This window comes from Pleurodeles waltl, chromosome 5, assembly GCF_031143425.1.
Source record: "Pleurodeles waltl isolate 20211129_DDA chromosome 5, aPleWal1.hap1.20221129, whole genome shotgun sequence".
Lineage (NCBI taxonomy): Eukaryota > Metazoa > Chordata > Amphibia > Caudata > Salamandridae > Pleurodeles > Pleurodeles waltl.
The window spans coordinates 1,777,182,525-1,777,204,937 of NC_090444.1; the positions used below are offsets into that span (position 1 = coordinate 1,777,182,525).

A 22,413-nucleotide genomic window follows, 5' to 3' on the forward strand; every position below is an offset into this window, starting at 1 on the left:
TCCAGCCTTGACTTTGTTTTTATCTGCTGGCGTCCGACCGCAGAAGCTCCTTCGGTGTGGGGCCACTGGTTGCATTGGTTCAACATCCTGTGATCTGGGCATATCACTTAATGTCCATCTGCCTGAAAAATTAATCTGATCTTGTGTAATGTAAATGGTGCTAATGTGAAACCCTGCAATGCCCTTGTCTGAGTTCACGCTATAAAAAAACTGAAAAACCGAAGACCTTGTGCATTGCTCAGACATCTGGCCTTTAGTAGCTTGTGACCAACAAACCCTTCTAATAATGTTGATGATAATCCATTTTATCAGTTGCATTGGCTTAGCCAATGGGCCAGGCTTGCATTTTAAGACCAGACTAATACCTTAAAGAAAAGCCGGATGCAGTGAAAAAGCAGAACAAAAAGAATTGCTTTCTGTATACAGTGCATCAATGAGATGAAGAATGTAATGTGTCTCTGAAATGTACAGTAGTCACTCATGAATGGCAATTGCGGGCACTCTTTAGAAGGTGGAATAATACATCAAACAACCAGTAGCATGAGGTGAGGCAGAAGTACTCTTCTATGTGAAGTCAGAGCCGGCTCTTGTCTATTTAAAGAATGTTAATCGGTAGGTGAGTAGAAAGGTTCGCTGTCAAGACAGACCTAAAAATCATACCGTGTAGGTAGGTCCTTGAGGGACCTTATCTAAAGAAAGGCCTTCAGGACAACCTATTGTACTGAAACAGATCAACATGGACCCACCCTAGCAGAACATGTACTTTAATGAACTTATGTAAAACACAGAATGTGTTAAATATTGGTGGGTGCGATGAAACCGAGGGGCTATTATGGGAACAAGCAGGGATTTTCAGATGTTGTAATACATTTTCTTGTTACTTACTAGAATGGATTTTAGGGTAATTCTGAAGTGACAAAAGATCCATTATTAAGAATTCCGTAGGCTACAAATATCTCCGCTTTTCGTTTTTAAACTGAACATGCTTCACTCCATAACAAATTATTATAATTTCTGTGCTGGGGGCTGTAGTGCGTTTGTACGTCTTTGTCAATGTATAAATTGTGAACATGACTGTATGTGGTTGTTGTGCTCACATTATGGGAAGTACACATATGTCTAAATACTTATGGCCTGGACAATGCAGGGCTATTGTGCCAACCTAACCTCATCTAATCACCTGACTGCCTCTGAATGCATTCTCACTGTATGCAAAATCATGACCTTTAGCACAACGATACTTCTTCACCTGACAAGATCACATCCACCTCATCTCATTTCACCAGCACCAAGGAGTTTGGTTGTCTGCCAGATGCAAACTGCTGACATTGGAAGATAAAGTGCACCCGTCACTAACCCTCCATAACACTAGCAATTGGTCACATACCATTCCCCATCACTTTACTGAACTCAGCCAAGCTTCATCTATTTATTCTTTCTTGACTCCCATGCTCTCTATTAAGGATAAGACTGTTCGAGTTCCTTCATTATCTGCTCTTCAAAAACACCCACAGAACCCCAGACCACCTTCTCCCACTTCATAGCAAAACGTGACATTTGATAGAGACATCTAGTTGCCGATTCCTTGCCTTAAAGTTTCCCCAGGCATCAGTCTGGATCTGGAGCTTTTTCTCAGGCAGTAGCCCTCCGCACTGTTAGGTGGCGTAGATCTGCTCCATGTGCATTGTCGGTCACGCCGGATATGATGTCACAGGTCCTACATAGGCTCAACCCTGGTGCGCTCATGTTAGTTTTTTTTCTTTCCGCACCAGCCAGTGCTGGTCTGAAGTAAGAGCTACCCCTCAGTCACTTTTTGACTGGTCTTTTTTGACTTTATGTTGAAGTTATTTGAGCATTTCTACTCCTTGTGCATCAAGAGATGTCTTCTCGCAAGGCCGGTGGTTCCTGTCATCAGGCGATATCCGTGACGGATCCGTTCCTCATGTGCCTTTGGTGTTTGAAGCATCACCATGACCCGAAAGCGTGCTCAGAGTGTTGGGCCATGCATCCAAAGGCTTTGAGGGTGCGGTCCCTAAAGCTGATAGCAGCCCGGTGCTAGACTTTGCGCAAGTCCCATTCTCGGTCAAGAGCAAGGTTGCAGAGTCACCCAACCCTACCCCCCACACTCCCCCACACCCTCCCCCAATCATCCCAATCCAAGTCCAGGGGTAATCAGGTAAGTCGAGGCACAAGAGGAAGTTTAAGAAAGCAAAACGTTCTTCAACTTTACCTTGTCAGTCGGCCGAGGAGCTGAGACAGCAGGAGCATCATCGATCTAGGCCAACTCTGCGCCTCCCCGAGTTTCCAAGAGCTGGAGCAACCCCTGACCAACTCAGTTTTATGAGGCCGTGCTCATCATTTTTGGGCAGCCTAACTCCACTGCAGTGACTTTGGGCCCTGCAGAATCAGAAGGGGCCCCTTCGGGTTCCACGCCGGCGGCTTCGGCTCTGGGGGGCACCCAAGGATCCATTCCTGTATCCTGACTAGCATCAGTCGTACCACCTTGACCTTCCCTGACGCCTGTCCCAACATTGACTTTCTCTGCACTACCTCCTCATTGCGGACTCTTTCAGTTCACCATGCTCCCCTTTGGCCTTACCAGCGCCCCTCGGGTGTACACCAAGGTGATGGTAGTGGTCACAGCTCTTCTGTGCAGATCAGGGTTTTCAGTCTCAGTCCCATCTCAACAACTGGCTGTTGAAGGCAGGCTCACCCCAGGTTGTCATCTCCCACCTCCAGACTACGGCAGACCTCCTGCATTCACTGGGGTTCACTATAGATGTCCCAAAGTCACACCTGTCTCCCTCTCAGACTCTCCCTTTCATCTAAGCTGGTATGGACACAGTGACGTTTTGGGCTTACCCTCCTGAGCAGTGAGTCCAGGCTATTTTGGCTAAGATCCCAATGTTTCAGCGTCTGTCCTGGATTTCGGTGAGAATGACTCTGAGGCTGCTGGACCTCATGGCCTCCTGCATCCTGCTGGTGACATTCCAGATGGCATATGTGGACTCTGCAGTGGGATCTGAAGTTGTAGTGGGTGCAGCATAAGGGAAATCTCTCTGACAGAGTCCGTATTACAGAGGGAACCTCACAATATCTGCCGTAGTAGCTAATAAACCACAATTGGGTCAGAGGCAGAGGCCTCTTTCCCCAACCTGGTCTGACAGTAGTGACAAATGCTTCACTCCTGGGATGGGGTAGCCATCAAGGAGAGGCAGAGATCAGAGACATCGCGTCTCCGGCGGAGTCCAGACTCCACATCAATCTGTTGGAACTCCAGGTGATCAGGCTAGCATTAAAAGCATTTTCCCTCTCTTAATGGAATGTAGTCAGGTGTTCACAGACAACAGCACTGCCATTTGGTACTGCAAAAAGCAGGGTGGGGTGGGGTCATGGTCCATTTGTCAAGAGGCTCTGTTCCTCTGGATGTGGCTGGAACAACAAGGCATTTCCCTGGTGGTTCAAGATATGGCGGGCTCTGTCATCCCGAGCTATTGAGCATGGCCATCGATCCTCCGATCAGACTGCCTCTTCGGTAGGATCTTCTGTCGCAACAGTAGGGGAGGGTTCTCCACCCAAACCTGTCCAGTCTATGCCTTCTTGTGTGGAGAATGAGTTGCAACAGTTGACGGCTTCTGACCTTCCTCCCAAAGTCTGTAACATAATTTTGGCAGCCAGGCACCTCTCCTCCAAAACCGTATATGCCTGTCGGTGGTTATGTGGGTGCTAAGAAAGGTTGGGCAGTGCAGAAGAGAACCATCTCCAGATGGGTTGCATCCTGCTTAATGTGCTATGCACTGGTAAGAAGCAACCCCTGGACGGTTTGCATGCTCATTCTACGAACGCTAAAGCACACGCATGCGGAGTTCCAGTCGTTGACATCTGCCAGGCAGCGACATGGGCATCTCTGCACATGTTTCCCAAGCATTACTGCCTAGACAGTAAGGTCCTTAGGGACGGGCACTTTGCCAGTTTGGTCCTGCAGGACTTTCTGGTGTGATCTTACTTCACAGACTCGCCTCCGGGGATGGTATTTCTAGGGTACCCTATTCTAAGGTAAGGAATCTGCAACTGGATGTCTCTATCAGATGGGCGAGTTGCTTACCTTCGGTAACATCTTATCTGGTAGGAACCATATCTAGTTGCAGATTCCTTAACGACCCACCCATCCTCCCCAGTCGGCAAACTGATTTCTAGGGACAGGGACTTCCTTCCAGGGCCCTAGTTGTGACGCACCAGTGTTCTCCATGGCTCTGCACTTCTGGCATAGAAAGTTGTGAAAAGTAACTGATGTCAGCGCACCAGGGTGCCGCCTATATAGGATCTGCAGTGTCCTATCCGGTGTGGACAACTGACTCGGAGATGACAAACACCACCTAATGGCGCACAGGGGTACTGCTTGAGAAAAATCTCTGGATCCAGATGGACGCCTAGAGAAATTCTAAGGTAAGGCATCTGCAACTAGTTTTGGTCTCTTCCAGATAAAGTGTTACCAGAGTAAAGTAACTTGTCCTTCAGATTCCACCTGCTTAACCTGTAAATGCAAAGCCAGTGAAACCAAAGCTACATTTCTGCCACCAATTCGGCGAATGCAATTATGTGTGATAATTAAATTCACTAAAAAAAAAAAAAAACAGTTACAAGTTAGAGTTATGATCCTATCAAATTGTGTTTTTGAGCATGGCAGATGGCACAAGTCATGGTGTGTTTTGTTTGCATTGGAAAGTGTAACAGTAGAATTTCATTGGTTTTCCACTTCTGAACCTCAACGATACCTCCGTTTTTTAACTGTTTTCTTCACTGAATTTCATTTTTTAATGACTTAGCTAATTTATAACCCCCCTCTGCTCATAGGTTGGCTGTAGGGCTTGTCCTGTGGCCAGCCTCTGTGCCCATTGCTTGTGCCCAGCCCAACATGGCAGCCAACTCCTGCTGCGCCTTGCTTTCCGACGTGCACAGCGGGGCTGACCGCAGTGTTTGGCCTTTTGCCAGGTACTTGGGCACAGGGCCTGTCCTATTGACAGGCCCAGCGCCCAACCCACTGCCGGGGGCCCCATATTTTTGACACATCAGAGATGGAATTCAATTGTGTGCATGGGTTGAAGAAGAGAGGGCACATTAGCATGATTATCAGCACAACTCACATTCAATAAATTGAAATGTTGGGCACATATCACTTCATTGCGCATAGTTATATACAATATTACTTTAAAACACGCATGGATGGAACAATACATATGTTCGATTTTATTATAATAATACCCACTTAATACCGCATGGTTGGTTATACCATCAACAGAACTTGTGGTTTACTCTATACTAAACAATTATTTGTTATATATTATCACAGCCCTGATGAAGTCTAGTGGGAGATATCCCTGACGAAACACGTGTTGGCTGGATTGAGGAATATCAAATTGTTACTATGGTGGAGATTTAATGTGGAGTCAATAGGATCTGGATTTGTACAAGCAACTAATGGAATCTGTTGGACTCTCTATGAACTCATAGGATCATAGTGGATGCCAATTGGGCACATATATGGATTGAAAAACAAGTATAATAAACACGGTATCAAGTGATGTAATATTGACTATTTATTGTGAAATTTACTAATTGTTAGTGACTAGTTGGATGAGTGCCTGGCAAATACTAAAAGGGTTGAAGATGAGAAGGTTACTGTCTGGGAGGCAGAGAGATGGCGTGTCAGGGGAGGAGGCACTTGGTGTGATATGTCACGGGTTTAAATTCTGCATTCTAGAAGCAAAACCGATAGTCTTAAAACTTTTAATTTGTCATTATAGCTGCGTTTGGCTGAAAACAAGTCTTTTTCCATTGGCTGCAATTATGCCATGTTTTAAGCTTGAATTAAAACAGGGGCCATTTTAGAACATTCCTTTTCAGTAGGTTTCGTTGAAAAGGGTACTCTCCAACCATTTTGTAGCAGTTTGCCGCATTGGAAGGGAACTACACTGAGTAATGTATAGCAGCTCTGGGAAATGAGGTGGAGAAAGGCGAGATCAGTCTAGGTCCTTGTATAATTATGTATCCTAGATCAGGTGTCTCCAACGAGTAGCTTGTGAGCTACCAGTAGCTCTCCAGCAACATGTGAATAGCTCTCCTGTGTGCAGCCCAGCCTACTACTATAAAAGCTTTTGCTTCCTTGAATCATCATGTTAAGCAAACTTAAAAAGCATGTATTCAGGACGAAATTGTGTGTATTTTCAGAGCTCATAAATTGATGTTTGGAGAAAAATTATAGAATTTCCAAAATGTATTTAAAGCAATCATTTGAGTTGGAGACATTTATTAATTGTTTTTACCTCAGGGTTAGGGGGATTGCAGCAGTGGCTTTTATGCATTACCCATGTAATATTTCAATCCAGGGCCTTTTTTACATTACAGCTGGAAACCCTGTCTAATGCACTGATGTTATCACTGCTGATAATTTTGGATGAGGTGATCACTATTACATCACTAATATTAGTAGTTCTGGATGATTTCGTTGAACTTAAGTAGCACTTATTACAGAAAAGGTTGGAGATCCCTGCCCTAGATCAATTAAGAACCATTTGAACATTAAGCAAATGTTCCAAAGAGACCCACTGCATTATAGAACACCTAACCCAATATCACATATGTAATTTGCTTAATTATCGCTCTACAAGTATCAGAAAGCCATGCGTTTAACATTAAACTATGTAGTGTTTGGTCTTCTTTAGTAAAAAGAAGAGAATATTATTTCATGATTTAATTAAAAAGTAGGTTTAGAAACAAAACATGTTTTGCTTTGTTAAAAATGCATGGTGTCTGAAGAAGTCAGTTTTTGGAAGTTGCTGTGTGCAGGGTACATTTAACAATGGACCCTAATTGCAGTGCTTAATTTGTAAATAAAAACGTGCCGGTGCCCAAAGCCCCCCTCTTAAACACGCGGCTGCTGCATTTAAATGTGCAGCACGGAATACCGAGGCAGCATAATCCTGAAGCCATCTTGGGCCTCTTCAATTCATTTAAAGCCACTCCCTGCCCCATTCAGCTGACTCTGGCAGCTTTCTGCTTTCTACCTCAATGACACTTTTTACTTTTTCTCTTCTTCCGTCTTTCCCAAATGTGTCTTTTGCTCGCAGCAAATGCTTGAGGCAGAAGAATAAGCCCCGGCCATCAAAAATAAGTGCCGGTGCTCAGCACCGGAAACAACAAGCACAAATTAAGCACTGCCTAATTGCACTTAAGATGTTCAGGTTTTGAACAAATGGCAGTGGTAAATCTTATTAAAGTGGTTAGGGGCTGCCATTATCTGAATGTGCTGTCAAGTTTGCAAACCTAATCTAGTCTTCTGTATGCATGTGCTGAACAAACACTGTTTGGTAGTTTACTACTGGTAACATCGAATGGTGGGTTGAGCTCTCACAGCAAGGCATTCAGACTACAAGTTCACATCCCAGCAAGTCATCAGGACAGAGTACCAATGGTCTGTACTGAGTTCTTAAGAGAATTCAGTTTGAGCTAGGACTATGCAAAGAGTAGTTATAATTTGTTATCTCTGGCCAAGATAATTTGTCCGACACATTTTTTTCATTACAGTAAAACTAACTTGTTGCTCTTCCAACCTCCCTTCCCTGCAATATTCCGCTTAAAGTTGTCCTACACTCTTGTGTGGAGTCCTCACACATTGCTACTCCCACACTGGGTCCACAAGAACAAGACAGAGAAGAACAGGTGACTACAAAGGTTAAATGAGGAGAATAGACAGCACAATAAAACACTAGAAAGACATACAAGGAGCTCACAAACAACCACTTGCTTGGCCTCGGCCCACCATAGCTCAGGGTCAGGAAAGAACAAGCAAATAACAGGAAATGTTAAACTATATCTGCCTTATGACTAACCTAAGTGTGCCTCATGGAAACAACACTTTTTCGTTGCCTATAAGAGGTCCCCAAGTCCCCATATATTGCTAGATAACTCACTGCCCCTAACCTAAGTTACTTAAAGGACCTGAAACCAAATATGAACTGCAAACCGCACCATAGACAACCACAGACATACTACTTGCATACAGGCTAAGCTGGAAGATCGCAAAACCAACTCACACTTATGGAATACCCTGCTCTAAAATTGCATAATTTAAACATACATTTGTCAGGGATTGGCCAAAGATCTTCCTGCCCTCATGTAGAAATATAGGATTGCAGATGACAGCATGTCTTCTAAAGTACCTTTCGGCCAAGTCCTTTGTGATAAAGAATCTAGCAACAGAGCAGTATCTTCAGATCACACCTCGGCCTAGAAATATTTGGTATAATGGTCAGACCAAAGGTAAGGAATGCAGAGCTTGGAGGTACCTCCCAGTTATGAGCCCAAATGGACATGCTTGAGCTTTAGAGTAGTGTATATACCACCCTTTGTTTTGCAATGATGTGTTATGTTCAGTTAGGTATCAACAAATCAGATCTCGAAGCAGACTACACAAATTTCTTGGTCAGTTGGAGACTCCTGGCCGATATACCCTACACATGGTAATCTCGGAATTAGGTATTCAGATGCAAGGCTGTAGAATGTGATTTTTAGGTAGAGTGTAAGTGTTCAACCTCGTGTATACTTTTAGGGTACCTCTTATGGCTTAAATCGATTTCATTTGTTGTTTGCAGTGTCCTTTAAAAATTCTTGCTCACTAGTGGTCAATTCAGCCTTTTTCTCCCTCCTTTTTTCTTTCAGAGCAGTGACCAACTACTGTATTATCCCACTTTGGTTTCTTTATCTGTTGCTGTGACGGACTATATATTTTATTTCTTTGGTGCTCCATTTTCACTGTGGGTGTTTTAGGCTGGTAGATGCCTGCATGTTATTGCAGCATCCCATTCCTCCCATGTCACTGACATTTGTTTTGGCTTTATTCCAGTGCTGTCCTCGTTTACCTCTAGCTCCTAAAATAAATGTATTTTACAAAAGAAACACCTGGTTGTTTAGCTCACTGCTCACGAAAGCCACAATATACCCCATTCTGCTAGAATGTAGCTAAACCTAAAAGCATTTATGTGAAACTTGCTTAGCCTTGCATCTGGACTCTCTCCAGGGCCCCTCCCTGTGAGCACTCACGACATGGCACACAGGGCATTACTTATCTCCTTTATTGGGGCCATAAATCTTCTCAGGCTGCGGTGTTATTATTAACTTCACTAGAGCGTTATTGAAATGCGAGGCAAGAAGGTTTGCAAGACTTCATTTTGTTACAATAAAAATAAAATACTTTTCCTGCCTTATTTTCCAATTTCTGTTCAGAGGTTTACACAACTTGAGGTTGTGCAGTCATCTTCTCGTGTCTCCTCAAGGGCTTGTGATTTCTGATGTCAGTAGCCACCATTGACCACCAAACCATGGCAGGAAAAGATAAAATTATGAGATAGGGTTGACCAATTTATGTGGCAAGAAAAGTCCAGGTCTGAATTTACAATAGCAAGAGCTCTAACTCAAGAAAATGCAAGACCTATTGAAATGCAAATGCTTGTTGAGTGCTTGTTGTGGTTGCCCCTATCTATTCTTCCAAAGATGTCTGTTTTTTTAACCACACTTAAAATTCTGTTTCAGAAGATGCTGCTCAAGAAGAACTGTGGCGCCAAGACCAGAGTTTTTAAAATTAGAGTAAGTTCTCTTATTCCATTCCTCGTTTATTAATTTGGTTTTTCTCTTTTGCTAACATTGTGCACCCATTGTAGGCCTATCCTCCTTCCCTGGAATTTCTATGTTTTTAGTCAAATTATGGTAATAATTTAAGCTCAAAGGATATCATTATGGATATGTTGACAAAAATATTAGAATCTAATTATTACTGATAGCGTTTTATGGATTGGACAGAAAAGTATGTGAACTGTGCTGGGGTGTGAGACTTTGATGTTGCACATGTACTACAACCGGCCTATTAACCAGCCAGCTTACCTTGTGAGTTGCAGCACTTTAACACAGCACGCTTAGAAAGTGTGCTTGCACTTAGTAAAACCCTTATCCTGGGCCACGCTCTTACAAATTACATGTCTGCTTGGTGGTGTGCTCTTGTCAAAGACCCAGTTGCATAAATAGCAATACAAGCGAACTGTATGGAGATTCGTACAGGTATTGGTACGGTCACCCCATGTATCAAGCTCCCATTTTATCACCACGGGCCATGCAATCGGGTAACCGCATACACTCCACAAATAAGTGAACACTGGTCCTGATGTCAATCTCTTCTTGCTGACGTGATATGCTCATGCACCTGACACATTACTCTCAGTGCATCACTTTACATTTCAACTGATAGACATTGATATGCTTAAACGAATAAATGGTCATGTGTAGATCAATATTGTGACAAGATAGTAGCCATATCTCTGCTGCATCATGGGTGAGGATATTGACGTAGAGAAGCATGGGCATGACACACCCTTCACAGAAGGCAGATCCGCCACCAAAAGGGGGGACAAGATGCACAACGAGCATGGATTTTCCCAACCACCTCCAAACACAAATCCAATCTGTTGCACAAAGTAGGGTAGCCAAGTGTCCTGCTATATACAACAACCTAAAGTTTACTGATTACTCACTGAATCCCCCAGGAGTAACAAAAAATGCAGACTATGAGAGACTAATAAAAGCCGTACTACGAGGGATTTATATCCATGAGTCCCCCATAGACTCCCATGTGAGTCTATGGGATAATTTTACATAGAACTGCATCACCTAGTTTTGTCCCGCACTTTGCACTACCCACAGTGAAAACAGGAAGTCAAAGGGTAAAGACCAAGTGAAATGGAGCAAAAATACAGCAAATAAATATCAGTGCTACAAGATCTATATAAGGTAGGGTAGAGAGAAAAATACTGTCGAGCATGAGGGAGCACAGGAAAGCAGACTGAAGTAAGCATCTGGAATGTAAGTTTATATGTAAACGTCAAAATAGCTGCATCTGTTCTTTCACCAGATGTTCAGAGGACTCTAAGTTGAGTGTACCTCGTGTCCTCTACCTGACAACAATCACGCCTTATTGGTGCAATGGCGGCCTTTTTCAATTCATTTTGTGCGTTAGTGAGACGAATATGGACTGGCAGATAGTTTCAGATCTTGGAGCATTACTAGAGAAGCAGCGCTTAAAAGTGGAATGTTTTCTCAACTTTGGGGTTTATGCACATGCACAAGAGGCTGTTGCACACACCACATGACTCCAAGAAAAATAATTAAAAATGTCGGCTGCGTCAAAAAAAAGATAGATGCACTAGAAGTGCTCTGATGCAGGCAGACAACGGAAAAAAAAAACTTGCAGTTGCCCTTTGAACCCAGGTCGTTTGAAGAGTTTGATGGAAAAGAGAAAAATATAGCAGTAGGAAGATTGAAGACGAATAGCCTGAAATGTAACATTCTTCGAAAAGTTCAGGGACAAAACCCTAGTGCATTAGTCCTCTAAAAGGAGACCAAGAGCCAACCCTGTGGTGCCATACATTGATGCACTGACTGAGAAGGGGAAGAGAAGATCAAGAAATAGAATGGAGTGGACCTTAGCAGCTTCCACTCCAGACCTCACCGGGGAGAAGCAGAGCTGCCAGGACACGCTGTGGCCAGTATTACCGATACGACAAAGTTGATAACCAGTCTGGGTCGAGGGTTATCCTGGCCGCCTGAGAAATTTTGTAGCTTTGACTAGAAGTGCTGATGGCTGTTCATGTTAGAAGGGGAAGGGATATAATATTGCACTTGCAGCGAGCATGCATTAAAGTTCTGACTGAAGTAGAAATGACCGCCATTTTGGGCCGCGCTCCTATATGGGAACCTGTCCGCGGGTTAGTGCGCTCTTTTCATCGCCTGTTGCAGCAAGTATGGCCTGAGGCCATAGGGTCCTCAAAACAAGTCCCTCCTGCTGGATCTTTGGGGAAAAGAAAAAAAAAAGTTGGTGTAGCTTTATGTCCGAGTAAGAGAAGCCAGTCTCTGGAATCTAACACTTCCTGTGTCTCGGTTACTTACCAATTTGAGTAAGCAGAAATGTTGAATAGGTGGGTGATGCTAAACTGGAATTTCGCCTAATCCTATTTTCTTCAGGATACGATGCTGCTGGCCATGATCAGGCTTCACAGCATTGGCGATTTCAAACGGGGCTTTGTGACTTGGTCGCCGATGACCTACTGTAGGACTAAAATAATAAAGAGTTGAGATAAAAGCTAGCTATACCTTGATGCTTTCTGTAAAATACTGTTTTTGAATAATGTTGGAAGCCTTGCAGTTGCATTGTATTTGAGCTGGGTAAACTGTTTATGTGCCTGCTGTTTGTTGGGGTTTGTAATCTCGCCTTTCACATGGTAGGGCCATGGACGTCATTTCATCAACTTGCCATGGGCAGTGGAAGCAACATCACAAGTTTTTCTCCTTTCCACACCTTTAGCCCACAATCAGCCTACTATTTGTTGCTGAGTGCATCTGGGCAAAATTTTCTTTACACCTACACAATCTTGAATAGTTTGTGGCATTTTATGTTACAATTGTTACACAAAATTCTAAGATTATGCCATTATGCCACATTGTATAATTGAGATTTTGTTTGGGTAAAAATCCTCTTGTGGGAGCATAAGTCATTGCGAACAAACCAAGCGCGAGCGACTGGTTCGGGTCATGGGCAATTTGCACTATTTTTGTAGGGTGGATTGCGTCCTCGTGTCAAAATGGACATGAAGAATCATGTTGTGCAAAAAAAAAAAAAAAGTGCAAAATGCTGGATGGGCTTTCCGCATATTGCAAATTATTTTCTGCATTTTGCGTAATTTCCGCAAAGTGAATTTTGTGATTTTCACCTAGGCCTATTGAGGAGTTAGGGAAAAGGCAGGCAGGGACGGTCCGGCCTGTTATCCCATCGGGTATTTCCCTGGTGGGCTGAAGCCCTTGGATGGCACTTTTGAAAGCTCAGGGCAGCTCCTGGTGCCTCTGTCTCTTTCCCCAGGAGGTTAAATGCAGCAGGCACAGGGAAGCTACAAGAGAAACAAGCATTTGCAATGCACAAGGCTCTCGCATTTGTCCGAGTTACAGCTATTACTAGTTGTAAACTCCCAACCGGATTTTTCTTGCCACGTTAAAAGAAAAAAACAGCGCGATTGCGCTGCTACAGTTCACTCGTAATGAAACCTATCTGCAAAAGTGCAATTATGTACGTAACCGGCAAAAGTGCAATTAACTGTGTAACGGGGTAGATATTATGCAAAGCGCTCGACTTCTGCCAAGTGAGATCGCGCTGCGCAAATAGAGAAAAAGTAGTCCACAAACCTGACAGGAAACAGCGAGCCTCGCATGTTTTCTGTACTTGGTCGCTGTGCTCGAGGAGGGCTAACCACCGGAAAAGGCATGACGGATGTGTGCCTTCCACTAATCAAAGCAAGCAGATTCTAACCGGCAAGCCCACGAACCAATGAAAGACACTGACGTAACGTGGACGGGGCTCCGAGCCCTTTTCTAACTCCTAAAGCGTCTCGCTAGCGATACGCATGCACAAGCGCATGCGACGCAGGCTCGACCCTAAAAAGGGAGGGAGTGAGGGGGAAAGTAGAGAGACATTGATCAGAGAGGAGAGAGAGAGAGAATGAATGAATGAATGGATGGAAAGATCCAAAGAGCACAAAGAAAGAAAGAAAGGAAGGGGCGGGGCTGGTTTGTGGGTGTTTGCATTTTGCACGTTGGCTGCTTTTGGTTTCCCAGTCCGGCCCTCGACCAGGAGTGAAAACACCATAAATGAAATACTACTTAGAGCCCTGTTTACTTTCTGTTGCTGCCAATGCCCTCTTGACACACAAGACCAGGAAAAGCAAGGGCAGTGCCAGGGGCACCAAAGGACAAGCAATGGGTAGCTGTGGTAGTCAGCGGCGACCCCCAAATTCACATCCAAGTGCTCTTTTCATGTGCACATTTTTCAGCGTGCTAATTGTCACCCTGACTCCTAGCTGTGCAACTGGGAGCCCTGCCATGTTTTGATTATGACATACCACAGACAGAAATTCGAAGGCCGTGGCAATCACTAGCTACTAAACCCTGTGAAATAACAATGTTGTTTTATAATGAAAGCTCAAGAAAGTGTTGGAGACAAAAACCAGTGCCCGCAGTAGGGAAATTTTAGGGCATGAAGTGGAGGTCAGGGGAACAGGTGCCCCCTCCCCCATTCAGTGTCCACTGCATGTAAAACATATCCACTATGCAATGAGCAGCACAGAAACCCATAAGCGCATAAATATATTTAAATGTATACCTCTTTTATCCTCCCCTTTCTTGGTATTATTTATAATGTTTTCCCTGGAGGTCCTTATGTTTTTTTTGTGTTTAGTCGGCTGCTTGATGCATCACATTCTGATGAGAAATGGCCGCCTATTCTTTTTTTTTTTTTGGCATATAAGTAGGTGATTTTGGTCTCCCTAAGAGGACCTTTGGAAATCAATAACGTGACGTCAGCCATAAAATTGTAAAATAGATTTCTTCAAAATACGAATTGCTGGGTTATGAAAAATAGCTTAAGTTTGGCAATAATAAGCATTGCATTCAAGCATTTATGTTCATAAAGAGAGTTAGATAAAGTTGCTGCATATGAAAATTGAATTATTTTTGCTCGCGTGTGGACCCAGTCATATGCAAATCAGTCTTTACCCTGCCCCCCCCATGGGAACAGTCCAGCCCCCAATGCCAGGACAGGTCCTCCCTGGACAGGAAACAAGCATCCTGGGACCAGTTTCGGATTATCACCCCTCCTCAGGCAGGCTACTTGACTCCAGTGGCATGGGGAGCAAGGGGCCCATGTCTAGGCATACCCGTCGCACTTAGGGTGACAAAATAAACTATACAAGCAACCATTAACTTGGGGATTTTAACGCCTTTAGCACCCACTCCTTCCTTCTCCCCTCAGTTTTTTTTTTTCATTTGTGTTTACCTTTTTCAAAGACTAGGGAGCTGCAATTGCTACCACACCACTCCTGTCCTTTCAATACGATATTGTTTACTTTGTTTTCGTTTACCTCTATAAGATGGACGTCCACCATCTTGGAACGGTAAATTAAAATTTTAAAAAATGGCCACTGTGGCTCCTTGACACGAGACTGAATACTCATGTTCCACCATCACTTTCCTCTTAGTCCCTTCAACACTTGGTGCATTGCCCACTCCTAAGCAACAGATAAGTTGAGTAAATACTTAATATGCGCTCTGAAAATGAAAAGCACACCATGCACGTGGAATTTGTTGCAAACATTTTTTTGAATCATTTGAAGGCAAGCCACTTTGAAAGCCATCACTGTGAGTTTACGTGTGTGTTAAAACGCAAATGGCGACTCCTCTTAAGCTATGCTAATTCTCTTCCTGATAGTAACTGAATAATTACATTATCGTGTATCTCTTTGGTTGGTTGCTGCAGCAGGGTGTTTGCCTGGTTCCTCAGCCGCTACTTGAACCCCTGTCCGCCCAGAAGCGAGCAGAGTCTTCCACGCTCATTCCTCCCTGGCAGGCCTTCCGGTGTCTCTGGGGGTCCAGTCACGTGACTCCCGCCTGACGTCAGGCTCTAAGAAAAGCCATCACATCACCTGTTTTGCCACCGCTGGCAAATCCCACAGGCTTCAGCGGGGAGGGCGCTGGGGTGATGCACTGCGGGCTCCTCCTGCTGCTCACCCGAACCTGCACAGAGCTCATTATCCCGCCGCCGCCTCTAGGCTCTCTGGGGCAGCATTAAATGCCGAATGACCCTCCCCCAGGTGTCACCAAGGTCAGGGCGAGATCCCGCAACGGTGCAAAGCGGCGCGTGTTTTTTCACTTCCCTGCTCGGAAGAGTTCCTGAAATTGAGTTTCCTCCTTATATTTGTAGAGTGCGTGCAACATTTATAACCATTTAAGCGCACGTAGGTGCTAGGTTATCCAAAACCCCTAAGCCAGTATAAAAACAGCAAGTCCCACTTATAGCTCCAATAAACTAAGCGTTCACAGCACTGCGCCCGGTTCGCACAGTGCCCCTAGAAACAAAGTAGGAAATGAGACATTTTTACTTTAAAAAAAAATGTTTTAATCATTTTTACACTTTTAATGTCCATTGCATATCTTTCAAAAACAAATGACAGTCTTGCCAGGGCCAGACTAATCGGTTTTGCCAATGCTTGTTTTTTTTTTTGCTAACACATGCACATCACCTTTAGACGGCAGCCTTTGCGCTTTGGCCTTGTTGCGGCCGAGCGGTCACTCTCTCCGGCCTCCACCACACACCTGGCTTGCCGTGCACCTCTGGGTCTGCTTCCTGCCTGACTGTATTCGGTGTCTCGCGGGCTCCTCCGTGCCATGGCATTATGTGCTGGAGGGTGATACCACTGAGAGCCAGGAGGACAGGGGCGCTCTGACTGCACCTGCGGAGAGCGCATGGGCTGTGGTGCCACTCCTGCCATCTAGCACACCTTGCCTGCCTTCATTGGTAGCTTCATGTTTGAAGTAGTGGCATCTTCTGGGCAGCCTTGCATGGCTGCGCCCAGAGGTTTGCAAAATGGAAGGAGGCCTGTCCTATTAGGAGAGGCGGCAGCAGTGTCCTAGCATTGCTTATACTGCAGAGGTTACCTATAAAGAACTAACAAAACATCTGCAGCGTTTAAAGCCCTTTCATCCAATGCCGGACTGGCCGCACCGGAGTTTCCTCAGGAGGCTAGAAGTGTAGGGGCAACGTTTGTACCTGGGGGATGGATTTTAAAAGCACTGCAGAGTTCCTTGTATATCCAGCAGTTTTCAGGCAACAATAAAAGTGCCAAGATAACTCTTGTGATTAGTGTACCTGCTGGAGAGTAATTTGGGTTTTGTCCAGTGGCAGTTTTTATTCATCTAAGGTTACCTGGAGGGTTAATATGCCTGGTGCAAAGACATGTTCTATGCAGATCCCAGAACAGTATTTTATGTGCAGTGCTCAGTGGGATACTGCTTTTGTCTGAGAGATCCTTTCGTTACTGTGCAGTTCATAAGTTACAATCATAATCTAGCACAGTGAGCCATGAACTGCCACCAAAAAGCTGCATGCAAACTGCATAGTAAGGGGTAGAAAGTTGTGTTTTTTTCCCAGTCTTTGATTATCCTAATTTTTCTAAAAGGGTTTGGGTAGAAATAAATGGTTATTAGTAAAATCAACCCTAACCACTGATGGTGCTTAATCCTGAGTGTATGCTTCCCCAGACCAATCACTCTTAAAAAATGCCTCCCAGTATGGATGACCTGTGAATCCTACATCTTGTAGTCCCCGTAGTCAACATTTTCTGTACACTGATTTACACACATATGATTAATTGTCTCTGTATGTGTGTGTGATGTGTGAGGGTGCTCCAAAACCCTGCGCTAGTAAGAGAGGTGCTACAAAACAAATTAAATACTTGTGAGAGAGGGGCTATGGATAGATGAGAGGTACTGTTAGAGGGTGATGGTGAGGGAATCAGGTCACCATTTACTAGGCTTTAAAACTATTAAAATTGAATATATAATGAAAATTGTGTTGTAGAATGCATAGTTTTTGCCCCAAACCTTCTTGAGGGGGGAAAACACCCTAAGCCCCATTGTAGTGGTCAGGCTTGCTATGGCCCTTATGGGGTCTGGTCTAACAAAATTTGCCTGGGCTGCTTTGGTGTTCTAGCCCTGCTTTTATCTGGTGGGTACATTTAGTTTTAGTAGTATTCACTTCGCTTTCTAAAATCTTTAGAATACTATGAAATACCATCAAAGCAAAGAGGTCCTGAATTGTCACCCAAGCTACGATTCTTTTGATATGCTGTTCGACTGCTGCTGATGGGAGGGTGACAAAAGCAGGACTTGGACAGGACATTTAAATACTTGCAATTCCATGAGCACTTTAAGGATAGCCACCATCTCTGGCAATTTGCTCAGCTTGTTGTAAACATACTGTGTTTTTGTTCGGTCTGTGCCTTGTTGATTGTTGCAAGCCTAGAAGTTGCGCTGTTCTTGAACAGTGATGAAATGGGCCACACTGGTATCCGGAGGTGGAAGTACATAAAAAAAATAAAAAGGATGGGAGCTCTGTTCCTGCATGCAGTTGGGCAGGGTCTGTGAGTGTGGGGGGCAGGGTCAAAGGCGTGGCTAAAAACCCAAAATATTCTGTAACTTTTTTGGCCTTTCACCTTCTTGTCACTACATGTAAAATAACGCACAGCTTAAATGAAAAATCCATATGTTAATACGTGGGAAATGCACAATTGTACTTTTTGAAACTTCTATCAGTTAATGCACTGCAGAGGTCTGTGTTGAAACGAAGGGCCACAGAACGGAATCCTTGTTGGTGCAGTGGAGAATAGTGATTTGTGTATTTTAGTGCTAACGAGGCTACAGCCTGTGACAGAAAGCGCTGTGAATTTGTAAGTCATTATTTTAAATTTGCATTCCACACAGTATAAAATGGGCTGCTACAAAAAGTGGCAAAAGGCTTAAGATCAAGAAAGTGCTTCCAAGATAAGATTTTTAGCAATACCCCGAACGTACATAATGCAAATTTTATTTAGAACTGTCCATTACAAGTACGCTCTTCACAACTCAGCTGGTAACTCCCTTTCAATACCACTCAAAAAATATATCTGCCATCAAGAAGCTTCAAGTGATTCCATCAGTTAAAACCACCACAGACTTCCAAGCAGCCTTTACATTTGCAGATTAACCAAATGTGCACACTTACATTTCTTTCCGACAGCAGACACCCTGCAGAGGAGGCTTGTTTCTTGTTTAGCTGTCTGCCCCTCCCTCATAGCACAGGAGACTCCCTCCCCCTCCACTTCATCTGAGACATCCGAGGCATCTCAGATGCCGGAATTAACCATCTCAGGATGGTTGTCTTTTCACAAAAAGTAGGGGAACTGTTTTTCTTAAAGTATAGGCATGTCATGCCCCTCTGATCCTGTCCACTTTGACCCCTGCTGGTACCAACTTATTGTTATTCCGTGGGCCAGTGCTGATATTGAGTAGTGGCCAGTACAGCCAGGGAGTCAGAGCTCGACCTGTGGCCCAGTGGTGGGATACAGCTATGGATACTGTAGGTGCATAGGCGCATATGCTGGTGCTGTTCGGAGGTGCAGGTGGAGTGATAGTTGGAGAAAGAGACCTAGGCATCATACATAAAGGCAGCCCCTTGGTACCTGAAGCATGCAAAATCACATAAAAATCCAAAGGAAAGCAAAAAGCCTCCTTCAGTAAAAAGATAGTTTGGTTTGTGTTCAGAATACATATGATTAATTGTATTTTTCAAATGTAAAAAAATAGTCCTTTATATTATTAGAAGGGAAGCACTCTTTAGCACGTGGAATGACACGAAACAGCCAGTAGTGTGGGGCGAGAGATGTTCACTCCTCTGAAGCCCACTGTGTGTTTAGATGTTAGTGACAAAAGCTCTGACAGACCAATGAGCTGTCAAGCCGGTCCTAAAGTACCCATATTGAGTGAATCTGACATTGTGAAGTATTCAAGGGTCCCACTGAAAAGCATTAAATAATTTTGATTTCCCACATTCCGCAGAGGTGATTGGTATTAGGAAAGGATGAAACCCTTTGGAGACCCTTTGTGAATATAATTCTTGCATTCCATGACACTTGGTCATAAACATAGAAAGGACATCACACTATCATGGCCATGTCTATGCTGAATGTGGTGCTCAGGGAGAGAGGGCTTGTCAGATGCTTTCCTTTCAAAAACCTTAACCAGGGTTTCAAGGGCTGTGTTTCCTAGCAGGAAAGATGTTGTCTGTGAGTGACATCTGGATTCTGGACTTCAGTTCAGAATGTGAAAACAGGAAGAGCTCCATTGCATGCTATTCAAGAGATTGGTCTCTGCTGAGACCTAGTAACCAGCCAGAGATAAAGAGGAATGGGAAAGAGTTTAGCGAACAGCCCTGCGCTCCATTATAGAAGCTTCACCCCAGTGCAAAAATGGAGCAGACAGTGCTTACGCTGTTTTGTGAATCTAGAGTCTGTCAAAATACAGCAAACATTTCCCAAGAAACCTATTGCCTCATTCTCATTACTAAGAAGCTAATAACACATTTTAGGTGTGGCATCAGCTAAGTCCTTTTGATTGTACTGAAAGTTTATCCAAGACATTATTATAGGGGCTTTCTGCCAGGGCTCTTCATCCATTCGTCTGCTGTGTCATTTAGATTTTTATTCTGGCCATTACAGCGTTAGAGCAGTGGCCAGCTCACTTCACTTATTTGCTAACTTCACTATGAGCGAAGGCATCCTGCCCTGCCACAATGAGCCGTCGGTGCCAGTGACTCCTATGGCAAGGTGTGCTTTCTGATACCAAATAAATGTTTTGTTAGTAGTTTTTTTTTATATTCCCAATGATTTGGCAGCTTTCTGAACCATAGTTTTACAAATACAGTGACAAATAAAACAAGCATTGACAAATTCAAAGGGATGACAGACAGTGCTAGATCTATTGGCTTTGCCAATACTTGTTATATTATCTTTGTCACTAGTACTCTTTGCTTCAAACTCTACTCTTACCCACTTGCATACAGGTTCAGGTGACGTCTGGTCCAATCTTTCTGTCCCCGACCCCAAGTATTTGTGGTTACCTTTTTCTTGCTTATTGTTGAGAATTCATTTATTGAGTAAACGTGTAATGCTTGGTTTACAATTGAATTTGATATATTTTCTCCAGTTCACATTATTTGGATACATTGATTCCTTATACTAAATGTGCATTAAGGGCCTAAACCCCCCCCCCACCCCCCAACACCCAAAATTCTTCAGCCCTGCTCCTTGCCCCTAAGTCGCTAATATCACAGCTCTTACAAGACCCTATAGTTTACTAGAATGCTTCATTCAAATCTTTATGGTTGTAGCCAGTGCTAGGTGTGTCTTCCCCCTTTTTTTGGTGACTCACCCACCCACTCTGTGTACCCTGAAATCTTTTGACGATTGCTACTGACCTGCTTCTCTGAAAACCTAGTGTAAGGCTTAATCCCCACAGCCGTGTTTTGGTGCTTTCCCCTCATTCCTGCCACTTAAATTTTGTTTCACCAGCTTAATTTTTTTGTGGCTCTTACTGCCAAACGCACCTGTGTTCCTTACCTCAGTGTTTTTATGGCCTGTAGGGCACAGACCATTGGTTCAGTGCAAGTGTGGCCCGCCTGTGAGGCCAAGCAAGGCTGCCATCTTGGTGTGCTAGCAAGCGGTAAAGCCAGATCATAATAAAAGGCCCAAAAATTGTCATTTTAGCAGATTATGGTCACTCACGCGTCAGCAGGCAAAATGTTGCTTTGCCTGGACAACTGAGACCTCAATCCGTTCCTAGGTCAGTATGCTGGTGACTGCAAACTTTATTTCCTTCTGGAATTTCTGTACAAAGCCTGAGGATAAGTGGTTAGTTATGGGATTGGAAGTAACCTTATAAAATTGAGTGTATAATTACCCAAGGGATCTAGCGTACATTGTGAGGACATTGCAAGTCACCAAGGAGCTCCACAACCATATAGAAGACGGAGGCAGAGTTCCTTTATAAGGTCACAGACCTGAGAGTTACAGTATCTTTTTAGTGTATGGCAGAGTGTATTTTATTCATACATTGCTACTGTATCCCCAGAAAGACCAAGTATTTGGTCTCTTGCTGTTTCATGTATTCAGCTAGTAATGTGTCATTAAAAACATGTTACAATCAGTTTACTGTAAGCCAGATGATAAACAGGCTGCAGTTCAGATGGTAATGCGCAGAGAGATTACTAATTCCATCCAATGATCTATAACAGTACAATAAATAAACATACTGCCAGAAACCGAAGGAGTAATTCTGCACCGTCAGGCTTTCTGCTGGCTCTGTTGTTAGGCGGTCTGATGTTACAATTGAAATGTAATAAACAATTTTAGTACAGGAGCTATAGCTGTGTCATTTTCTTATTTCTCCTGACTAGTGATGTCACAATTCGACAGTAATAAGAAAACTAGCAATGGGCTTTTGTAAATATATTTCAGACCTTTCTGTCTCGCAAGTATAGATTTATAGTCTAATAGAATAGTTACGTTACAGACCAATCTTGCTTGGATCCAAAATGGCAGGTTTGTTTTCTTTGCGTTGAGAAAAAAGCAAAGGTTTGGCCTTTCTTCAAGGTCGGGTAGATATCAGGAGACAGATCCTCCCAGGGGCACCTTAGGGAGCCTGCCACCACCCCCTGGAGGTGACAGTGTGTTAGCTTCTTCTATTACAGGCTCCTATATATGAAAGGGTATCTGCCTGATGATATCAGCTGTCAATCAAGGGGTGTCATGTGTGAAGGGCAAGGTCACTAACTTGCAGAAAAGTGAAAACCGAAGACGAACAGCAGCTGTGTTAGTCATTGCAATAAGAGATATGTCCCAAAGTGTCAAGGCAAACGTCAAACATATTGATTTCAGACTGTGAGGTTTCTTCGGC

The 22,413-nt window shown here is 43.8% G+C and overlaps 1 protein-coding gene across 2 annotated transcripts in view; it reads left to right on the forward strand.

The window, feature by feature from the left end:
• LOC138296789 (uncharacterized) overlaps positions 1–22,413 on the forward strand; it is a 313,720-nt gene that overhangs the window by 219,594 nt on the left and 71,713 nt on the right. Inside the window, exon 4 of one of the 2 annotated variants that reach the window (XM_069236226.1) lies at positions 9,589–9,642. In XM_069236226.1, coding sequence (XP_069092327.1) covers positions 9,589–9,642 — 54 coding nt within the window. The remainder of the gene's footprint in view (positions 1–9,588; positions 9,643–22,413) is intronic. The other variant, XM_069236225.1, reaches the window with a different exon arrangement.